This window comes from Alosa alosa, chromosome 1, assembly GCF_017589495.1.
Source record: "Alosa alosa isolate M-15738 ecotype Scorff River chromosome 1, AALO_Geno_1.1, whole genome shotgun sequence".
Lineage (NCBI taxonomy): Eukaryota > Metazoa > Chordata > Actinopteri > Clupeiformes > Clupeidae > Alosa > Alosa alosa.
The window spans coordinates 15461191-15481190 of NC_063189.1; the positions used below are offsets into that span (position 1 = coordinate 15461191).

Consider the following 20000-nt stretch of genomic DNA (forward strand, 5'->3'; position numbering starts at 1 on the left):
AAGCACGCATAGGCAGACGGTGAGATTTGCGTTCGCTGATAATTCCCTGGCCTCGGACTTCTCCTTTATCGACAAGACGAACACATCGGTAAACATTCTATTTGATTTTCCCTACTTTCTTTGACTTTTTGGACTTCTAGATGCGCCTTTTTAACCGATGACTTGATTGAACGCCAGAGACTGGAAACCCCCCTGGCTCACATCTTAAAACGAGGTTCAAAAACATTTTATACAATAATTGTATGTAGCTTTATAGATACATAGACGTAGCGTAAGTAGCGATTCATGTTCTGCCTGTTTTGGTTTGAATTCAACGTTGGTGTGAATGTGGGAATTGGACAACTGCGTAAAGTGCACAAGGCAGTGTTAACTTCAGTCTATCTTTCTACTAATTGCTTTTGGATAATTTCTTAGTTTTGTAGTGTTGCATTGAATTTGTTGCATACTGTTGTTATAAATGTTGGTTTAGCCTGGAGGCCGCATATTATTGGCCATATTGCTGAAGAATGAAGGGAAGCATAATCTATGCCATTCATACTTTGCAATAGGCATACATGACAAAACAAGTTATTAGCATATATTAATTTGCTGAAATTAATCCATTGTCGTAGGCATGCACGTAAACTGTAGGTAGGCTAATGATGGTAATAATAATAATAATGATAATAACAATAATAAACGCAGTTAGTGAGGCGGCAAAGTGGGGTTGGGGGGAGAGCAGCGAAGGCTCAATGTGAAAGTAAGTCTCGTGTTAGGATGCGCCTTAAACCTTCTTATCCTAAACCCCATAGCCTTATTAGCCTTCCACTGAAGACGTTTTTAAAAGGATTTTTTAAAAAAAATCTTATTTTACTTCATGGTGGTAGAATAGGTTATCAATTTAGGTAGAGTAATAGCCTACCAAAGCAAGTTTTTAGTGCTTCACAATTGCCCTGAGCAAAATAAAAAAACACTAAAATAAGAAAACACAAATAACAATTTGGAAACAAGAGTCCTCAGCCTGGTGACTGTATTTTAGTAGCCTACTCAGCATAACCAGAACTTTCTACAGGTCACTGAATATATACAGTATCAAGTATGTCCAGTGCATGCACACTATCAAATGTTACTTATGTAATGAAAGGGAAATATTATGGAGACTCATCTAGACTACTCACACTATCCATTATCATAGTAACCAATTCCATCCAGGTAGCCCATACTTCTAGGCAGTGTAGGCTACTTTAGTACCACCTGCTTCTGTCCTAACCAGTTTACTTAACCTTTCACCTTGAGGTCACCACTGACTGCTAGGTTTAAATGAAGGATCCAACCTATATTAAGCTACTGTAATACTGCAGCTTTTAATTAAGTGTCATCGTTTTACCATTCTGTATAAAAGTCATATTTGGCCATAAAACTCACACAATTAAACAGTCATGGATAAACAGACTTGCAAGATTTACTGTAGATTTACAAGCTCTAGATTGGGTTTATCTGCAAGGCCATGCATGGCCAGCGCCGTGTATGTTTAAATTCCAGTTACTAATGATAAGCAGACTTATTCATGCAGAAGAAACATGCTATAAAATGTTGCCAGCATAGAATGGCCACCCCACTGTAGAATTGAATTCTGTGAGAAAACGATGCCTAATCTCTCTAATGTCTGAAAAGATATTGTTCCAACTTAATTCCTGTCTTCTGTAGCAGTGGTGTGAAATCAGTGGTTCCCAATAGGCCACAATGGAATCAGTAGATCAGAAAATACTATACTGTGTACTGAACACTGTGGGGGGTGATGTGTGTTGATGTCATGCGTTTTTTGTCTGATTGCCATGTGACTTGCCACATGGCTAGTGCTAGCCAATCGGAGGCATGTAGTCACCAAGGACTAAGCCTCTCCAGTATTGCAGGCCAATCTGATCATGGCCGTTGAGAAGAATAATCTCAGATAATATGCTATAAGCCTTTATAGATGTTTTATAACAGGTTATAAAGACGGTGGCAGATAAAAATCAGAATGGGAAGATGACATCATCAGATCATGACATCATGACAAAAGTACACAAACAAACTGAATGATGTGCAAAAAGGGAATTTTAGTTTCTGCACATTTCAGAATGCAAAGATTGTGGCCTTGGTAGTTAGTGTTGCATACTTTACCACATACAAATGTTGTCCAAGCCAGATGCAGTCCCTGGGGATAGGGATATTTATGTAGTTGTGTAATGTTTTTTTTTACAAAGTTCTCTCTCTGTGTTTGATGATGGGCAATAATCCAGCAACCAAACATGGTGCCTTTTGTAGTTGTACAGATGTTGTCTATGATGTTAATGCCTCTTTCTTTTCTCTTGTTGTCTTTCTCTGACAGGAACTATTATGAGGAAACCTTTGGGGACTCCAGACCCTGTCAGGTACCGAGGCGCCTGCAGTTTTATTTAAAAAGCAAACAGCTGCACCATGTGCACAGGGCCCTAGGCCTGAAGCCACGACTGTTGGAGTCACACAAGCTCTCCCCTCTTCTCCATCATGGTTCTTCGCCCCCGCACAGACATGGGCCAGTGTGAGGCTCACTGGGACCCCCGGAATACAAGAAGTCATCGGCTTCACATGCGCAGAAAATTCCGGCCGTCTCGCATCATGGGATTCGTCCTGGTTTTGGTGGCGCTGTGTGTGCTCTTCTCTTGGAGTGCCTTGAAGTGGACGGTAGTGCCCGCTTACCAGAGCTGGTTTTTTGGTTCCTCTTCGTCCTCCTCTTCCTCCTCCTCGTCTGATGCCAGCCTGTTGTTGGAGACGGCGCCACACAGAACCCTGCTCTCCAGCGATAAGCACGCCAACGCCACTGCCTCCCCTGACGACCATCCCATTGCCATGCGGTCATCAGAGGAAGGTGGGGACTACCCCACGGACTTGTTCTCCCTGGAGGAGAGGAGGCAAGGCTGGGTGGCGCTGCATATGTTTGGGATGTTGTACATGTTCATCGCCTTAGCTATCGTGTGCGACGAGTTTTTCGTGCCAGCGCTGACTGTCATCACGGAGAAGCTGGAGATCTCCGACGATGTGGCCGGGGCCACCTTCATGGCGGCCGGTGGGTCCGCTCCAGAGCTATTCACCTCCGTCATCGGGGTCTTTGTCTCTCACAGCAACGTGGGCATTGGCACCATTGTGGGCTCGGCCGTATTTAACATCCTGTTTGTCATTGGGATGTGTGCAATCTTCTCCCGGGAGATCCTCAACCTCACATGGTGGCCCCTTTTCCGGGATGTGTCCTTTTACATCATAGGCCTGTTGATGCTCATTGTGTTCTTCCTGGATAACTACATCACCTATTATGAAAGTATCGGCCTCCTTTCGTGCTACATTTCCTATGTGACCTTTATGAAGTTCAATGCTTCGGTCGAAGTTAAGGTCAAGAGCTTATTGGGCCAGAACCAGGTGGATGAGCTGGACTCTGCTCCCAAGGTGAGTGTGGTCAATGATGGTTAGCAAGGGAGAAGAAACCTGGGTTCAGAAGTCATGAGATTCACATCAGTCACCGGTAAACCATCTGAACTTACTGATACTGTAACCAGTAGGGAGACATTCTGGGTGCAGAATCAGCTGGTTCAGTTCACAACTGGGGCAAATACATGGTCACACCTACTCTTAGCACCTGAATTTATTCAATAATGATTTTTTCTGTCCATCTCCACTCAATCTCTTTATTGTACCCATCTTTTGGTAGCCATTGCTTCACACTTTACACTGTACTGAACTCAAAAATAGTGGTCTTGGCTTACTTATACCTAGAAGTTCTTTCTGTGATGAACCATAGTTCTCAAAATGAAGTTCTGGGGGATAGTGGGATGTGCCATCCAAAACCTTCTATCTTCATCTACTGATGGATAAAGATTTGTCTTAAGGTGTCACCTGTGCAGTGCTGGCATTGGTAGTTCCTTTATGGTACATGTGCTGACTAAGCTCTCATTTTGCGCAGGCAGAGGTGATCTTCAGGCTACCCAAGGACTTGGGTCCCAGCCAGATCAGTTAGCCATACTTACTTACTGTGCCTAACTAGAGCCACCAGAAACTAGCTTACCTGCTGAACACTAACTCCTCCTCCAAATCCCAGTCCCCCACACCAATTCCAACACTCCCAGCAGGTCACAAGGCCTCTTTTGGAAGCTGGTATGCCTGTCTTAGAAGGCCTCAAATGTTTTTTGGTATATGCCACTTAACAATAATGCAAAGTATAATTGGATGAAATGCCATATTTGAGTAATTTACATTTCAGCTATCACCTGTGCGGTTAATGAGTTGCTCCATCATGTGACCAAATTCTGACCTCCTTACAAATTAGAAACAGCATTGTATTATAGTGTATGTTTCTTGACTGTAATTTGAGAACAAACAAACAAAAACAATGTATTTTACCAGAGGATTGAGTACACAGCAGTGTGTCCCTTTGTGATGGGAATACTCCTGGTACCCTAGTTCCCCCATGACCCAGGCATGTGTCCTTTCCTGTTTTACTGAGTCAATCAAGGAACGGCATTCGTTCAAAATCCAACGTTTTTTTCCATTTCCCCTAAACTCACAGAGTGATATGGACTGAAAAAGGTTGTTAGTGCTTGTGGGAAGTAAGGTCAAGCGTGATGTGATATCAACCCCAGTTGGAAGAACCTTAGCTTGCGTGGCAAATATTCTCAGACAGCATAAACACGGACCAGCCACACAATGGCACAATCCCCTGTAACTAGCATACCATGAGTTACATTCAAGAGTTCTATCTAAATAACCAGATAAGAATCAAACCATTTTTTTTTTCTTTTATTAGAGTTTTTAACTTGTCAGGGTTGTCAAAGTCACAGAGCATTTTGCCAACATGATGGACCTGAGGTTAATATGAACCTTCAGACCTTGCAGATCAAACGCCTTTCACATTCACATGTGTGTTCTGTACTGCATGCTGTAAGCTTGTGTAATGACTTGCTTACTGATCGTATACTGTCTTTATAATGTCACCTCACAAACTGCACAGACAAAACAGGTGATCAAAGTGAAGCAAAGCATAAATGCTAAATCAATGGAACTCAGCCATTCAAATTGGCAACTAAAGCAATAACTAGAGTATACAGTGATGCATATCATCTTCTGAAAGATATGTCAAACCTGTTGTGTTTCTTTTGTGCAGTTGGAGTCCGATTCATTACTTTCTGATGCTATATGCAATCCGTCATACGGAGCACAGGTGAACTGCAATAGTTTCAGCTTGTTTCAGCAAAGTAGAGATCCCTTCTTGCAAGCATCAGGGACATATACTGTACCCACTACCACTGTAGTCTTGCAGGAGAAACAGCCAAAAAAAATCCTTTTGTTGAACATGTAAGGATGTTGTTCCATATTTTCCAAATCATCCATATACAACAAACATACAGTATATGATTCCAGCAAGCAGTACTTTTAAATGTACAGTATCCATGTACAAACGTTGGATATCGGTATAAATTAAAATAATCAATCAAATGAAAATGCATTGCTGTACAGTATTTACACTATTTATCCAATTTCAAGACACATACTTGTGTCTTGATGGTCATTCTTCTTGCATTGGCAAGACTACTTGCCTTTAAAGAAAACCAATGATCTGTCCAATTACTCAGAGGGGGATAGCCAAAAGTAAATAAGTTGCACTCATTTAGTTTTTTTTACATTTGGCAAACAAACTTTTGAACAAACTTTCTTGCTGTTGGCAGAGGCAGGTTTCATGTGGTCCAACAGCCCATGAACTATGTTTGGCTGCTCCCTGGGCTAGTTCAGAGGTAATCCCAATTCAAGCTTGTGATCCAATTAGCTTACCTATATATAAACAGGTGCCTCTGACTGTCCCCAGAAAATCACAACCCCCACTTCACATGAAGTACGTAGAGTAGTCCTCTGAAACATTTCAACATGCTGAGGCTTGGTCTGTTTAGTTCAAGACCTCTAACGAATAGAGAAGAGAACTGAGACTGAAGTGTCATTATGAGAGCTCACAATTTGCTTGGAAATGTTGTTCTTCCACCCTTGTGTTTCTAAGTCAGAAAGTCAGAAATACTTTAAATCCCTTATCAACTGCTTACCAAGAGTGACGGCAACAAACCCCCTGTGAATTAACAGAGTGGCCTATACATTCCACTACCATATGGTTAATCAAGTGGTTATAATATATATATTGCATTGGATATTGTTTTATTTGTTTTGGAAAAGTCTCACTTGTAGTCTAAAGTGGCCATGAGTGGAAATCTAAATTGAAATGGAAAAATAGCATGCACAGTGAAGTTTTTGAAGAATACATTTTTATAGGCATTATATTATTGTAGGCAGTTTCAGGAAACAATTGAAGAATGCAAGATCTTGAGGATCATGAGATGAATGCTATAAGGGCACTTCATTAGGCTTCATTATGAGGTGTTTGCCATTGTTACTCACAATTACAACAGCTATACTCCAGTGTGTGCATCGTGTTCTTTGTGTTCTGTGATCAGATCAAAAAAGGCTGAAAAACGTCAGGTTTAGTTGTCACATTGTGGCTTGTTAGGCTGCTCTGGGAGTTCACACACTGGGTTGAAAGTCACTTGTGTCTAAATGCGCTTATCCTTTTCCATTAATCCTCTTTAGTTCTCCAGGGACTTTTTTACCCAAGTGTGGCCACTCCTTAAAGAAGCTAGATGTCTTATTCAGAGATGCCACATTCTTTGTGCCTTTAAGATAGCAGTTTTTCCGGTGGCTGTGTACTTTTAAAAGTAATGTTGTTAAAGCAAATTATTTGCTTTAAAGTCTGACTTTTGGTTCAATGTGAGAATATTCATTGTGTCTCTTCTGTAGGGAATGATGTACAATGGGTCAGAGTAAGGAATCAGTAACAGTTTTACAGAAGACAGCACATAGAATTAAGAGGGCAGTTGCACAACAAAGGTTTGATTATAGTATAAAAAATATGAAGCCAGATATTTGCTTTCTTGTGAGAGGTTTTAGATAGAGTAAGAGTTTTAGTGTACATGTTGCTGAATGGGTGGTCTGGAAAGCCGGTTATGGGTAGCATTATGGCAGGCACCATGCGCTTAGAGGCTGATAGTGTGAGATGTATGCTCCATATCTCATTACAAATACTGATGGAAGAGTTGACAGAGAACTGCAGAGGTAACAATCCCTGCTAAAATAAACTCCTTGAAATAAATCTGCAGGTGGTAACAGCCTATTTCCAATGCAGTGACTACTAAATAACATTTCAGTTAAGATGCCGAAGGTGTGGTAATGCAGACATGGACAAACTAGAATCACCCATTATTGTCATGGTTAATGGAAAAAAGTTCCATTATCCATTAGGAAATCAGTGTGTGTCTCTGCTGCATAACTGACATAAATTGTGCTCATACTTGCATGCAGGCAACACATCTAGGCAGGGTCTCTGGAGTCTGTAATAGTTAGAGTTTCTAATTGATTCCTGGTGAAGATATTCTGACAAATCAGCTCATGATACCAGCTCAGGACGTATTTACATAATTATCCCTTGAGGCATTAATCTTATTATGGTGAGTAAGATAGCAGCCCCTTACTAGTTGGCTTACAGTATATTTAGATCATGTCCAAGAGCAGAATTGTGCTATCCTTTGTTGTAGTTCACAGTAATTGTAAGCTCTACTGAGAGATATGATAGTAATTTCCCCAGGAGACTATCCAATTCATCTCACAATGGAGCATCCATTATCCATAGCTGCAGTATATGGTGGGCTCTCTTTGGTTGGGCTAGTCTCTTATCATGTTGTCATTGCTGCTCTAGAACAGGCGGTTACACTTCACTTGAAGGTATCTACATAAGAGTGACTTGACACTGTCATGAACGTGTCATAAACATTATAAACAAGTCATAAACGTTTATGACATAACGCTTCTTGTCATTAAGTGTTTTTCGGTTTTTGTCATGACAAGTTAGGATTAGGGTTCATGTGTCATGACAGTGTCATGTGTTCATGACAGTGTCATGTCACTCTTATGTAGAAACCTTCAAGTAAAGTGTTACCGAACAGGCTTTTCTCTTTCTGTGTTTAAGCTAAGACTCACCAATCAGCTTACAGGAAGGTGTGGCAAGAGGGAGAGGGTTCTGAAATGTGAGTGTCGTAACTCCCAGCAGTGAGGGAGGAGTACAGAGCTTAGGGTCAGGGAGAAACGTGCAACGTCCTTAAGCTGCAACAGGACATGGCAGTGATTAGACTCAATTACCCTGCCTGTGCTCAGGTTCCCATGCCAACCTATTTTTGGCTGCAAGTACCTGCACACTTGATATCAAGGTGTCAATTTGAACCTCCATGTATGCATAACTTTTGACAATGAGAGCTGACATTTTTGACAGTGTCAAAAGTATATCATATTATTCTAGCTAGCCGAGAATCTTTTATTGGAGGACACCAAAGCTGTCAACAGACAAATGGATAGAGATTAATATGAGGAATGGATTTAGTAAGATTAAGAACAGTAGAATATTCTGACATTTGAACACACATGCACACTAAAATATTTTCCATTTGTGATGTCTAATCCTGTCAAAGGTAGCTTTTTACTGATGCATCACCTCCCTGCTATGTGTTTTGTGTTTGTTCAAAGGCAGTCTTTCCACAATATATCTGCTATTTTCTGCTATGTTCGAGAGAAAAACATTAGTACCTTTGATTTAGAGACAAGTTGCTTTTGTGTTTGTGTCTGTTTGAATGTTGCTCCTTATCCAACACATCACACTTCTCAATTCAATCTGACTGTTCATTTAGTATTTTTTACAGGTCAAATTATTATTATAACTACATTCAACATTACCTCTTTGTGCTCAGTTTTGTTGATAACCTCTCCGAAACATATTTTAGCTGTATAGACATATTTTCCTTGCATCATGAAGTTAATTTTGAACATGGAGGTACAATCACTAATTTTGTCATTAACTGGTATTACAGTCTTAACTATATATGGCAATTAACTCAAATCTCCTTGATTGTACTATTTGAGCTTTTGTGCTGGTCCGTCTCGATGAAATAAGCCTACAGGAGATATGTCTGTCTGAGATCATTTGCCTCGCTCCAAAGCCAAACTGTTTTTTCTGTAAACATGGAAAAGCTTTATTTCCCACAAGTTACATCTCACAAACAAAAATACTGCTTGCTATGGTATCATACTGTATCCACATTCAAGTTAAGAATAACACAGCAATTGTCTGTTTCTTATGGCAGATTTTAAAAATGACAAGTACTGTATATGTCCTGTAAAAGATGCTGGTGCGTCCTTGCTCAGTAATCCCTCTTCAAAGCAAATGCCAGTGTCTGCAGACTCAGTTACTGAACCAAGTTTTATCACGGGTTTATCACTGTGTCAAATCATTTTGTGTACACTCACAGAACAGATAACAAGAGCCATTCTTAAGGGAAGTTTCAGTGCCTTGGTAGAATTAAAATGATTTATAGTTGACACTATAAATTGATACTATTGATACTAAATATTGACACTAAAAATGATTCTTTTGATGGACAGGGCATGGTTTATTTGATACCACCAATAGCAAGCTCTGCAGGCCCCTTTTCTCTAACAGTGAACTGCAGTTAACCTTTCATTTCAACCAGGCACTGAAACAGCTACCTGTATCATACAGCATCTCCTCCAGCACAGCGAAGGAGCAAATTTAAGGATTTGATCATTTGAAATGTGGTCATTTGAGTGTCTGTGTGAGACTAGTCTGCAGACACCGTCTTTAGTGTAACATGTTTAAATGTATGCATTAATGGACTTATATCCGACCACAGTAGAACTCCATGCCAGGCTGCTTTCATTTGGACCTGCCTAGTTCATTTCTGCCTCTGTCGCGCACGTCGGCAGTTATGCATATAGCTACACAGTCAGTAACACAAAATGATTATGCTCACAGTCTTCTGTTCTCTCCTCTAAAGGCTCCAGAACCCGAGCCTGATGAGCACAAGTTATCGGTATGTTCATTTTGTTTATTTTCAAGTATTTCGTTATGGTTTGTATAATATTGTTTATTTCCATTAGGCTGTTGATTAATTTGACATTGTTGTTTATTATTGATATTCTCCTTAATGTAGTCTTACCATGTTATTGTTTTTATATTATCGATTGAATGGACATTATTGTTTAATATTGCCTTTTTCCCTCATTTTCATTGTTTATTTCATTAGGCTATTGATTGAATTGATATTGTTGTTTACTATTGCTACTCTCCTTATTATAGTCTGACCAACATCTTAATTTGTTCCCTGTTAAATTTAAGTATTATATTGTTTTGTATTTGTGTGTCGGACAAAAGCGGAACCATAACCATAACCATTTCACGCAACTCTCAATTATTTGTTTGACATGAAAATTTGCAACCTTATCTGAAAGTGGGATCTATATATTTTCTGTTATGCTATATCTTATGCCATTTACAATCATTTCTGCTTTTGTGCAAGTATCCCTAGCTGTGCAGCTGAAGGAGGATGCCATTACTTACTTTTTAATGTCTGTTTGTCATGTAAAGATGATAACTTTGACTTCTATTCAAAGTAAAGTAAAGTTCAAGAAAGCATGCATTTTATACAGAATTAATGTATGCTAATGACTTGATGCCAATACCCTCATGTAGTTAGCATCTTACATAAAAGCATGAATGGGAAAGCTAAATTGATTGCCGGACATTGGTGCTAATGTGGACTGGTGACTGCCCACAGGCTAAGCCTCGCCTGCAGAGAGGAGGAAGCTCAGCATCACTACACAACACCCTGATGAGGCACAGCATCTTTCAGCTCATGATCCACACGCTGGACCCACTCAGTGAAGGTACACGGTGACTCATTCCCACCCAGTGGGATGGATGGGAAGACCCAAGGGGATCTTCTGCACATGCATGCTTGATTATACTGTTGGCCTGATATCAGGTTTGAGGCGAGGCATAGGGAAGGGTCAGGAATGATTAACTGTATCCTCTCCATGTCCTCAAACAGGTATTCAAACAACGGGTCTTCTATAAAATGGTTGGATAGCGTTAAGGGTTGGGCAAGACTGATGTCACTGCTTGAGAGTTGCTGTCTAACATTGTTTTTTATGTTATAGTTATATATCCAAGTGTGTTTTATTATCAAGTGCACAGGAGACCATGGATACATGGTCCCAAATCATACCTATGTTGTACACATTGACCATACACATTTGAAGACTTTAATAGTTAGAGAACAGTGGTCTATAAACAACTGGTGGCTTAAATAGTTACAGAACTAAGCCAAAAAGTGTGCTGATACACAAAAGATTGTTGATGAGGGCGGAAAGTGTTATGAGTGGTCAGTATGTGTGCATGTTTCTGAGTGGTCAGTATGTGTGCATGTTTCTAAGTGGTCAGTATGAGTGCATGTTTCTGAGTGGTCAGTATGTGTACATGTTTCTGAATGTGTTAAGTGCAGCCTGGTCACTATTTAAGGATCTCAGATCTTGCTGGGAACATTCCTAAGCCAATTAATGCCTGTCAACTGAACCTTGTGTAGACCTATTAGACATGTAAGATTGTCCATCCATGTGACATAACAATCAGAATGCACAACATACATGACATGCTAGCCTAATTGCATCATGACAAAGCATCTTTTCTGTTATTTAAGTGTCTGGATGGGTTTTCACGCATTTCTCTTTTTTTGTGCCCAGACACTGATTATTCTACTTTTTCAGGGAGATTCAAAGAGAAAGTTGTTCAAATGCGTAACATTGCAAAGAGGAAAGGCGAGGACGAAATCAATGGGGGTTGGTACTATCTTGCATTGTAGAAATAACAATACCACAAAAGCAATCCTTTTTTTTTTTTTGCACATTAATATTGTTTTAATTTTTAAAACAGAATCTGTCCAGCATCCTCAACTGTTTATTTCCCTCTTCTGCAGACAAAAATCTCCCTAACAGCTCGAATGTTGCAGTGGAGGTCACACCACCCATGAATGGCAGCGCTGTTGGAGGGGTAAGGGTGTCAGTCCAGTGTGCTTATACTCACAGGTCCCTGTATATATATCCGTGTCCATGTCAGTCCTTCCAAGAACAATTCACACCATCAAAGGCTGATGTAGGGAGTAGACTTTTCATTCATCCAGGAAAAAAGATGCAAAGTTAGGTGCAGCCGTGGCCTACTGGTTAGCGCTTCGGACTTGTAACCGGAGGGTTGCCGGTTCGAACCCCGACCAGTAGGCACCTTGAGCAAGGCACCTAACCCCTCACTGCTCCCCGAGCGCCGCTGTAGTTGCAGGCAGCTCACTGCGCCGGGATTAGTGTGTCCTTGTGCAAATGTGTACATGACTCCTACAAGAAAAATCAATTCCTTGCCCTAGTTTTGACTATTGAGCACTGCTGTTACAAGATGTATAATCAAGTTTTGGTGTGTAGAAATATGTTTTCAATATAACGTTTTTTTTAATTTAATTTAAGTAAATGTATATGAGCAGTGATCTGAAATAATCAAAGCTTACAGTTTAAACTCAGAACTGAAACTCAGTGATAGGCTTGAGGCTCCCTCCATCCCACAGCCGGATTGTGGCCACACTTATACCTTTACTTAATATAGTTATAGATATTTATATATATATATATATATATATATATATATATATATATAGATATAGTTTTTTTATATTACCTTGGCTACTCTCTTATATGTCCATATTTATTTTATGCTGGTCTCTAGACTTTATTCTTGCACTGTAGCACTGTTGGACTTACTCATTTGCACCATCACCATGACACTCACTCACACAGAGCACCTTACCTTACTATGCACAGAGAATCACAGGCTCAGTCCCTGCCTCAGTCATTGCAAGTGCCTCATGATTAATCACCCACTATGTGGATACTGTTTTTAGACTTGATTTAGATTTAGTGTTATTTAGTATAATTTGTATTTTAGTATATTCTTTATCTTCTACTGTCCTTATTGCTTAGTTGTGTTTTTTACATTATATACTTTTAATTACTTTTTCTGCTGTTAGTGAATGTTGTGTGTGATGTCTGTATGCTACTGAGACCTTGAATTTCCCCTTGGGGATCAATAAAGTATCTATCTATCTATCTATCTCTATCTTGACCTCATCAGAGTCATGTTTGTATTTCTGTATCATCCAGGAGGAAGAAGAGGAAGATGAGGATAAGCCCCTCAGTTTGGCATGGCCAGATACCAACCGCAAGAGACTGACATACCTCCTCATCTTTCCTATTGTCTTCCCTCTGTGGCTCACCTTGCCGGATGTCAGGAAAGATGTGAGATATTTTGCTCCTTTGAGACAGGGTTAGGGTTTGGTGATCAAAATCAAGCCAGATTAATGAAGCACTGAAGTAGCAACATATCATTTGTGGCAGCTAGTTTAAAAAGTGAATTGACTGTCACCAATAAGTTTAATAAGATTCCAAAGGATTCACATTGCCAAGACATAAATACACTGCACTACACTACCTGCAGGTTAGTTCAATAAAAAGGTAAAGTGGTACTATCAGTTCATCATTTCTTATTTTTTAAGGTTTAGATGTTAAAATAAATCACAATCAAATGTTTCTTAACAAAAATCTGTTACTAAAGCCCATTATAGCAAAATGTGAGAATTAACACAGTGAAAATGTTACTATATAGATAATTATGTTCTAATGGAGTCCTCATCATTTTCCCTTCAGTCTGCAAAGCCGTTCTTCCCTATCACCTTCCTTGGGTCCATCAGTTGGATCGCAGCATTCTCCTATCTGATGGTGTGGTGGGCTCACCAGGTAAGCATTTGACATGGACATTCCACACAAGCCCTATGATTTAAGAGAATATTGTTTCTCTGTTGGAGCCCAATTATGAATCTCCCTTCAAGCAAAAGTACTGCATAAAGGTCATGACAGCTCCCATCAATCGAGTTGACTTAATCATTACTAGGGTTGGGTATCGTTTGGGTTTTATCTGATACTGGTGCTAAATCGATACTTTTAAAAACGGTGCCGGTGCCAAAACGGTGCCTGAACCGGTAGGCTACTTTGTTTTTACACGAGAATAGTCTAAAGCATGAATTGCTTTTTTTTATTGATTCAAATTTGAACATGAAATTAAACTGTTATATTCAATTTACTATCAATATCTCATTGCTTCTACGCTTAATACATTTAAATGTTAAAACAGCTTGCCATATATGTACAATGGTAAGATCTGCTTTCAAGTTTATGTAGTGTAGGCGGCTTGCCATAGAGTATGTTAAAACCGCTTGCCATGGAACTGGCAGGTCGGCACCGGTACCATATAAGAACCGTGTTTCGGTGCCCAACCCTAATCATTATTGATGCATTTAAGTTAAATGTACTGAATTTACAGATTTTAGCAAATAATAAATATTCAATAGCCATTGTGTGCCTCCACTGTTTCAGCCTCACAAATAGCCTGTTACCATCAAACCTAAGTGTTGATACAGTATGTATATATATATACATAATTAATACAATATGTTTTCTTCATAAATTGCAGCAACTGTTTGGAATTCACATCACCTCTGTTTCACTTTGACCTATGGTCTAACATTTGATTGATTGCAGGAGGTCATGTATCTGGGGAATATCAGACAGCTTGTTCTGGCATGCTAAAAAAATCCTCTTATCGTAAAGCCAATTAACTGTTCTTAGCAAGCAGACAAACACTTTAAAGTCCTCTCGTTGCTTAATCCAAACAAAGAGTCAACACTGCAAGAGATATACAGTTCTAGGTGCAATGCTTTCATTGTTGTTCTCAACTTAAAATACAGTTTTGAAAATGAAACCACAACAATGCACATCACAACAAATACACAAGTGTTTTGGTGTTATGTAATATTACCTGTATATTTGGGGGTGTTTTTAGAAATTAGGTGTTTTTGCATGCAAATGAATTAAGTGTAGTTGGTAATCCTCTACACTTTAAATGTAAATGTACTTTAAGGGAACATGTTATACAGCTATTGTCAACTTATTTTGCAGGTTGGAGAGACCTTTTGGATTACAGAAGAGATAATGGGATTGACTATATTAGCCGCTGGTACCTCAATCCCTGACCTAATCACCAGTGTCATAGTGGCTCGCAAAGGTCTTGGAGACATGGCTGTGTCAAGCTCTGTAGGGTCCAACATATTTGACATCACCGTTGGGTAAGAATGATGCACACAATGCTGATGAAAGCCCAGTAACTCATGAGCAAACGTATATACAAACCAAGACATTGATGAGTATTAAAGGTCGAAACAATCAATCAATCAATTCATCACTACTTACCACCTTTTTATATGTACAAGTGTGTTTCATACATTTGGTGGCTCATAAATAATACACAAATTTTTGTTTGCAAAGAAATGTCCAAGATTGCAAAACATATGTCACTCAAAAGGCCTATCAAGTTCAGAAAATGACAACACAAGACATTGTAAATGTCCGTGAAGTCAAGCAGTTTCATCAAGCCAGACACAGTTGGCATAGTTTTGTAATTTCTGAGCTATTCATTCTTGTTTGCATTTGTGAGTAGTTCAACTTTTGTGCCCCCCTCCAAACCCTCAACCGATTGATTCTAACTGCTGCGTTTCCTTTCTGTAGGTTGCCATTTCCCTGGTTGCTGTATTCGTTTGCGAACAACATGGCACCAGTGTCAGTAAGCAGTGCTGGGCTTTTCTGTGCCATTGTCCTGCTCTTCCTCATGCTGCTGTTTGTCATCATCTCCATCGCCGCCTGCAAGTGGAGGATGAGCAAGCTGCTCGGTATGCTCATGTTCCTGCTCTACTTCGTCTTCCTCATTGTGTCCGTCATGCTGGAGGACAAAGTCATCAGCTGTCCCGTGTCCATCTGAGCATGAGACCGCTGGCCTCCCCAAGCCTGACCAACCATGAGACTTCACAATACTCGCGCAGTGTTCACACAAATGCATGTGTGGACACCCAACATCTGCACTGTGGACGCCACTGCTGAGGTCTTCTATTCTTTTGTACTAAAACTCAAAGACACCACTCTCCTCTTCCACACCCCCTAACATGGGGTCAGGTCATCTGGACACCAAGAGCAGACACCAAGCCTAAATATAACATCAGAATAAAACTACACAGCTATGGGGTACCTATAAATGCCCATAATATAGTATTGCATCAAGTGATACTGGTGGAATTATGTCTTCAAAAGATTTACACGAAAGCAAAAAAAAGAGACTGCTGACTGTGTTTTCCCACCTGAGGACACACTATGAGAGCAGCAATGGCAAACCAGCTGTCAGTCCAAAATGCTGCTTCTGCTGCTGAGGCTGTGATCTGGGACAAGAGCACATGAAGTGACTGAACTAGTGATACCAAAAGTCTGAAGACATAACGATATGAGGATACCATGCTACAGGAGCACAGGATGGCAATGCACAAAACACAGGGACAAGCTATCTAAAGGAGGAGGAACGAGTGTGTCTTTGTCTTAGGAGGCGTATGGCATGTCCTCGGAAACTGTATATTAGCGCTGACAATGCCAGTGAAAGGAATATATTTATCTATAAATGTGTATTTACTGTCAATTATATTTATATTTATAACAATCCACTTTGAAGTTGGTATGGTGCACTCCACAGAGGCATATGCAAGCCGGAGCCTTCTGTCGCAACAATGAATGTAAAATTTCACACTCAGTTTCCAAAGCTTGCAGAATGACAGGATAAATTTGCTTCATGTCATGGTATGGTGTTGATCAGTCACTTGTTGATCACTTGAATGTATGTTTGTTGGTTTGCTTGCTTACATTTAATTTCTTTGCATCAACTTTTATTATCCAGTAACCATTGGCCACAAGCCATAAGAGTAGTACTTGGGTTTGTAGTTCTATATCAAATAAAGCTACCTGTTGGCACAGACTGTGACAAACACACATACACATTTACACAACATGCTCAAAATGTCAACAAGCACACAGATGAAAAAATGGACATTATTTCATAATATGGGGTTTTGATGTAATAATATATGGCAGTCTATCCTGTTCACATTCCCGATGAAGTTTTATATCTGTAGACAAAAATTAATGATCAGCACTGACACATATTCCCAATGGCCGCTCATATATCACTTATAATTGTAAATGTGTAATTATGGGGTTTTAGGTTCACATATCAAATGCATATGTTTCTTATATCACACTGCAATGATTTGTGATTTGTTAATAAAAATGTAGGGAGCTCTTTCAGAATGCACACCTATGCATAGAGTATTTATTGGTCTCAAGCAGTATTCTCTAAACACATCATCACAGCTTTTACTAGGCACAGGGATGGACAAGACCAATTTATATGGGATATGTTTAATATGTATAAATTGTCCTATTCAGGGCAGATTGTATGAAATATGCTCCGTTTAAATTGTTCAACGTGTTTGTGTTCAATTTCTAAGCAGACTATTTGAACTTGCTACCCATGAACACATCCCTTGTTTTTGCAGATCCTTCTGTAATCATTTGAGCTACAACCACCATTGCAGTCAAATTCTGAGCGTTTTATAGATAAGGGAACATGTATTGTATCCATTTTGATTGTACATATGACTTGACCATTATTGAAAATAAACTGAATACTAAAGAGACGTTGTGTGGTGTTCGCAAGTCCAGGGGACATGATAAACATTTTGGCAGACATGTCTGTGTGAATTACAGCTGTGAACCCTGTATCACAAAAGATTGCTTTGTTTAGAGTACTGATACAAGTTTCACTTTCTAGAAGCACTTAGTTACATAGGAAAATATGTGTAGTAGTAGTACCCTCCGAAAGGGAGATGACAACTTCTGAACTATAGGAGAACAACAAGTCAATTGCCTTGTGCACAACACCTCTAGTCTTCCTTGTCAGTGTATTGGGTTGTCTTTCTTTATAAAGCTGAGACCTTGGTTCAGTGTTACTTCCAACAAGGGAATGTGCCCATTTGCACTACGTCTTGTTACTGTGGCACATTGGCAGTAGATGCATACAGGTGAGGTACATTCCAGCCAAAACATTTTTAAATTTCATTTGATTGAAGTGTGAGCTACAAGATGGTAACATGACAGCACATGACTGTCCATAGGAACACTGTAGCGGTGCTACGTATGACTTGTGTGTGCACTGCACCAAATTTGTATAGCTAGCTTTGCACACACACACACAGTGAGCACACTAGGAGCACACATACACACCCGGAGCAGTGGGCAGCCCCTTAATACGGTGCCCGGGGAGCAGTTGGGTGTCTTACTCAAGGGCTCATCCGGTGATGTGGATGTGGGAGAACTCTCTTCTGAACAGAACGATTTTGGAGAATTATCTCAGAAAACACTTAGCAAGCCTTAATAGTGGAAAATTAGCGGGAATGTAAAGTTTAATACTGCTAGACTCTGTGTCACGTACAATGCAATGTCACAATGTTCAGAACATCACAAAAAAATCATAAACACATTCCGATCATTACAATTACATGCATAATAAGATGTGCCATTAAAAAAGGCGAGAGCCAGCCCCAGCTGTGGCGCAACTGGCTGGGGCACCTGCACTGTACACCAGCGACCCGGGTTCGATTCCCGCCCCGTGGTCCCTTCCGGCTCCCTCCCCTGCTCTCTCTCCCATTCGCTTCCTGTCACTCTCCACTGTCACTATCATTAAAGGCATAAAAAGGCCAAAAAAATATACTTAAAAGAACCGTATGTAACACATAAATTCAATTAATCATAAAATGGCTCATGGTTCATTTCAAATACTTATATCACTGACAACAGTAGTCCGGCCAGAATATTGTCATTTTTAAAGTGAAGTTGCAGCCCTCAACTGATGTTGATGTTGTGTTTTGTCATGTCATGTTGTGTTTTGGCCTGATGCGCCACCCTCCACTTATCTACTAATCATAAAGTCAGTAGGGTTGGCAATCTCAAGTCAGGGGGGAGGGGGAGGGGCTACACCTCTCTACAGTAATTTGAAAGTGATTGCAGTACCAGTTTTGGCCACAATCTTACATATGGTTCCTTTAAAAAAAAAAAAAAAAAAGGCAAAAGCCTAAAAAAAAAAAAAAAAGACTAACACACACACACACACACACACACACACACACACACACACACACACACACAGAAAGACAGCATTTGTTCATGAGAGGATACTAAGTAAAGCAGAAGACAAAGTATGCATTGGAGGCTGCTGTTACCTCCTCAACTTCTCTTCCACCGCACACATCCACTCCATCCCCTTGGACTTGGACCTAGGACCTTGCTTGATCTGCAGGACATTCTCATATCTTTCAACAGCAGTGGTGTCCTCAACAAAGACAGAGGGGGTAAACGCTTTTAAAAGCAATACAATGCAAGCACAAACCTCAGCATTACAATTTTCCAACCACATAAAATTAATGGCCTCAAACAGTGTAAAATACATGTATAAAGCTGTCATTCCATTCACCTGTCATAGATCTGCGATGACAAGTTCCATGGACTGTCTGACTCGTCCAAACTTCTCCTCACTCCTTTTTTCACCTCATCTCCATGAACGCTCTGCTTTGAATATGCACTTGAGATGGCTGCCATATGCAATAGAACAATAGACTTTACAGTGAACAGTATTTACCAACCGAATTTATTTAAATTTCATCTAAGGCGTATCTCTGAATAGCTGTGCTTCCTCTTCCACAAAGATTATTCCATCCTGCACACATGTTTTCTCAAACTTCAGAAGCTCCTCAGTTAAAAGCTGCTCTGTTCATCACTTGGTGAATGAGAAGTAATGTTAAAGAAAATATACCTGCAAGCAGCAATGAGGGGGCCAAGCAGCCAGAGTTGCCATGGCAACTCAATGCTATTACATCAGACATTTGGCTGAGATATAGTCACATTCACTTTGACAGCTGTGCTGTCAATTTTGATAGGCTTTGACATGCACATTTATTCTGTGTCCTCAAGATGGGGTCATGAGTCCACATACCAAGTTTGATTTCGATATACATGAAAGTGTTGTTAATTATAGCACCCCTAGTGGTCAA

The 20000-nt window shown here is 40.0% G+C and overlaps 1 protein-coding gene across 5 annotated transcripts; it reads left to right on the forward strand.

Moving 5' to 3' along the window:
* On the forward strand, positions 1-17591 carry slc24a2 (solute carrier family 24 member 2). Of its 5 annotated transcripts, none has more exons than XM_048254382.1 (11): positions 1-88; positions 2351-3441; positions 5153-5209; positions 9927-9962; positions 10707-10815; positions 11671-11766; positions 11904-11977; positions 13129-13263; positions 13672-13761; positions 14980-15146; positions 15586-17591. In XM_048254382.1, the coding sequence occupies exons 2-11, from the start codon at positions 2509-2511 to the stop codon at positions 15833-15835; spliced, it is 1947 nt and encodes a 648-aa protein (XP_048110339.1). In that variant the 5' UTR covers positions 1-88; positions 2351-2508; the 3' UTR covers positions 15836-17591. The 5 variants fall into 5 exon arrangements, with proteins under 5 accessions (XP_048110339.1, XP_048110332.1, XP_048110348.1 ...); XM_048254375.1 differs by having other exon boundaries at positions 16-214; XM_048254391.1 differs by having other exon boundaries at positions 16-214; positions 11695-11766.
* The last annotated feature ends 2409 nt before the right edge of the window (positions 17592-20000 follow it).

Excerpts from the sequence above, each read along its gene's own strand:
- slc24a2 (XM_048254382.1), top strand. The coding sequence starts at position 2,509 with ATGGTTCTTCGCCCCCGCACAGACATGGGCCAGTGTGAGGCTCACTGG. Across the intron at positions 9,963-10,706 it reads CTGATGAGCACAAGTTATCG|GCTAAGCCTCGCCTGCAGAG; the intron begins GTATGTTCATTT and ends GACTGCCCACAG. Across the intron at positions 13,762-14,979 it reads TGGTGTGGTGGGCTCACCAG|GTTGGAGAGACCTTTTGGAT; the intron begins GTAAGCATTTGA and ends CTTATTTTGCAG.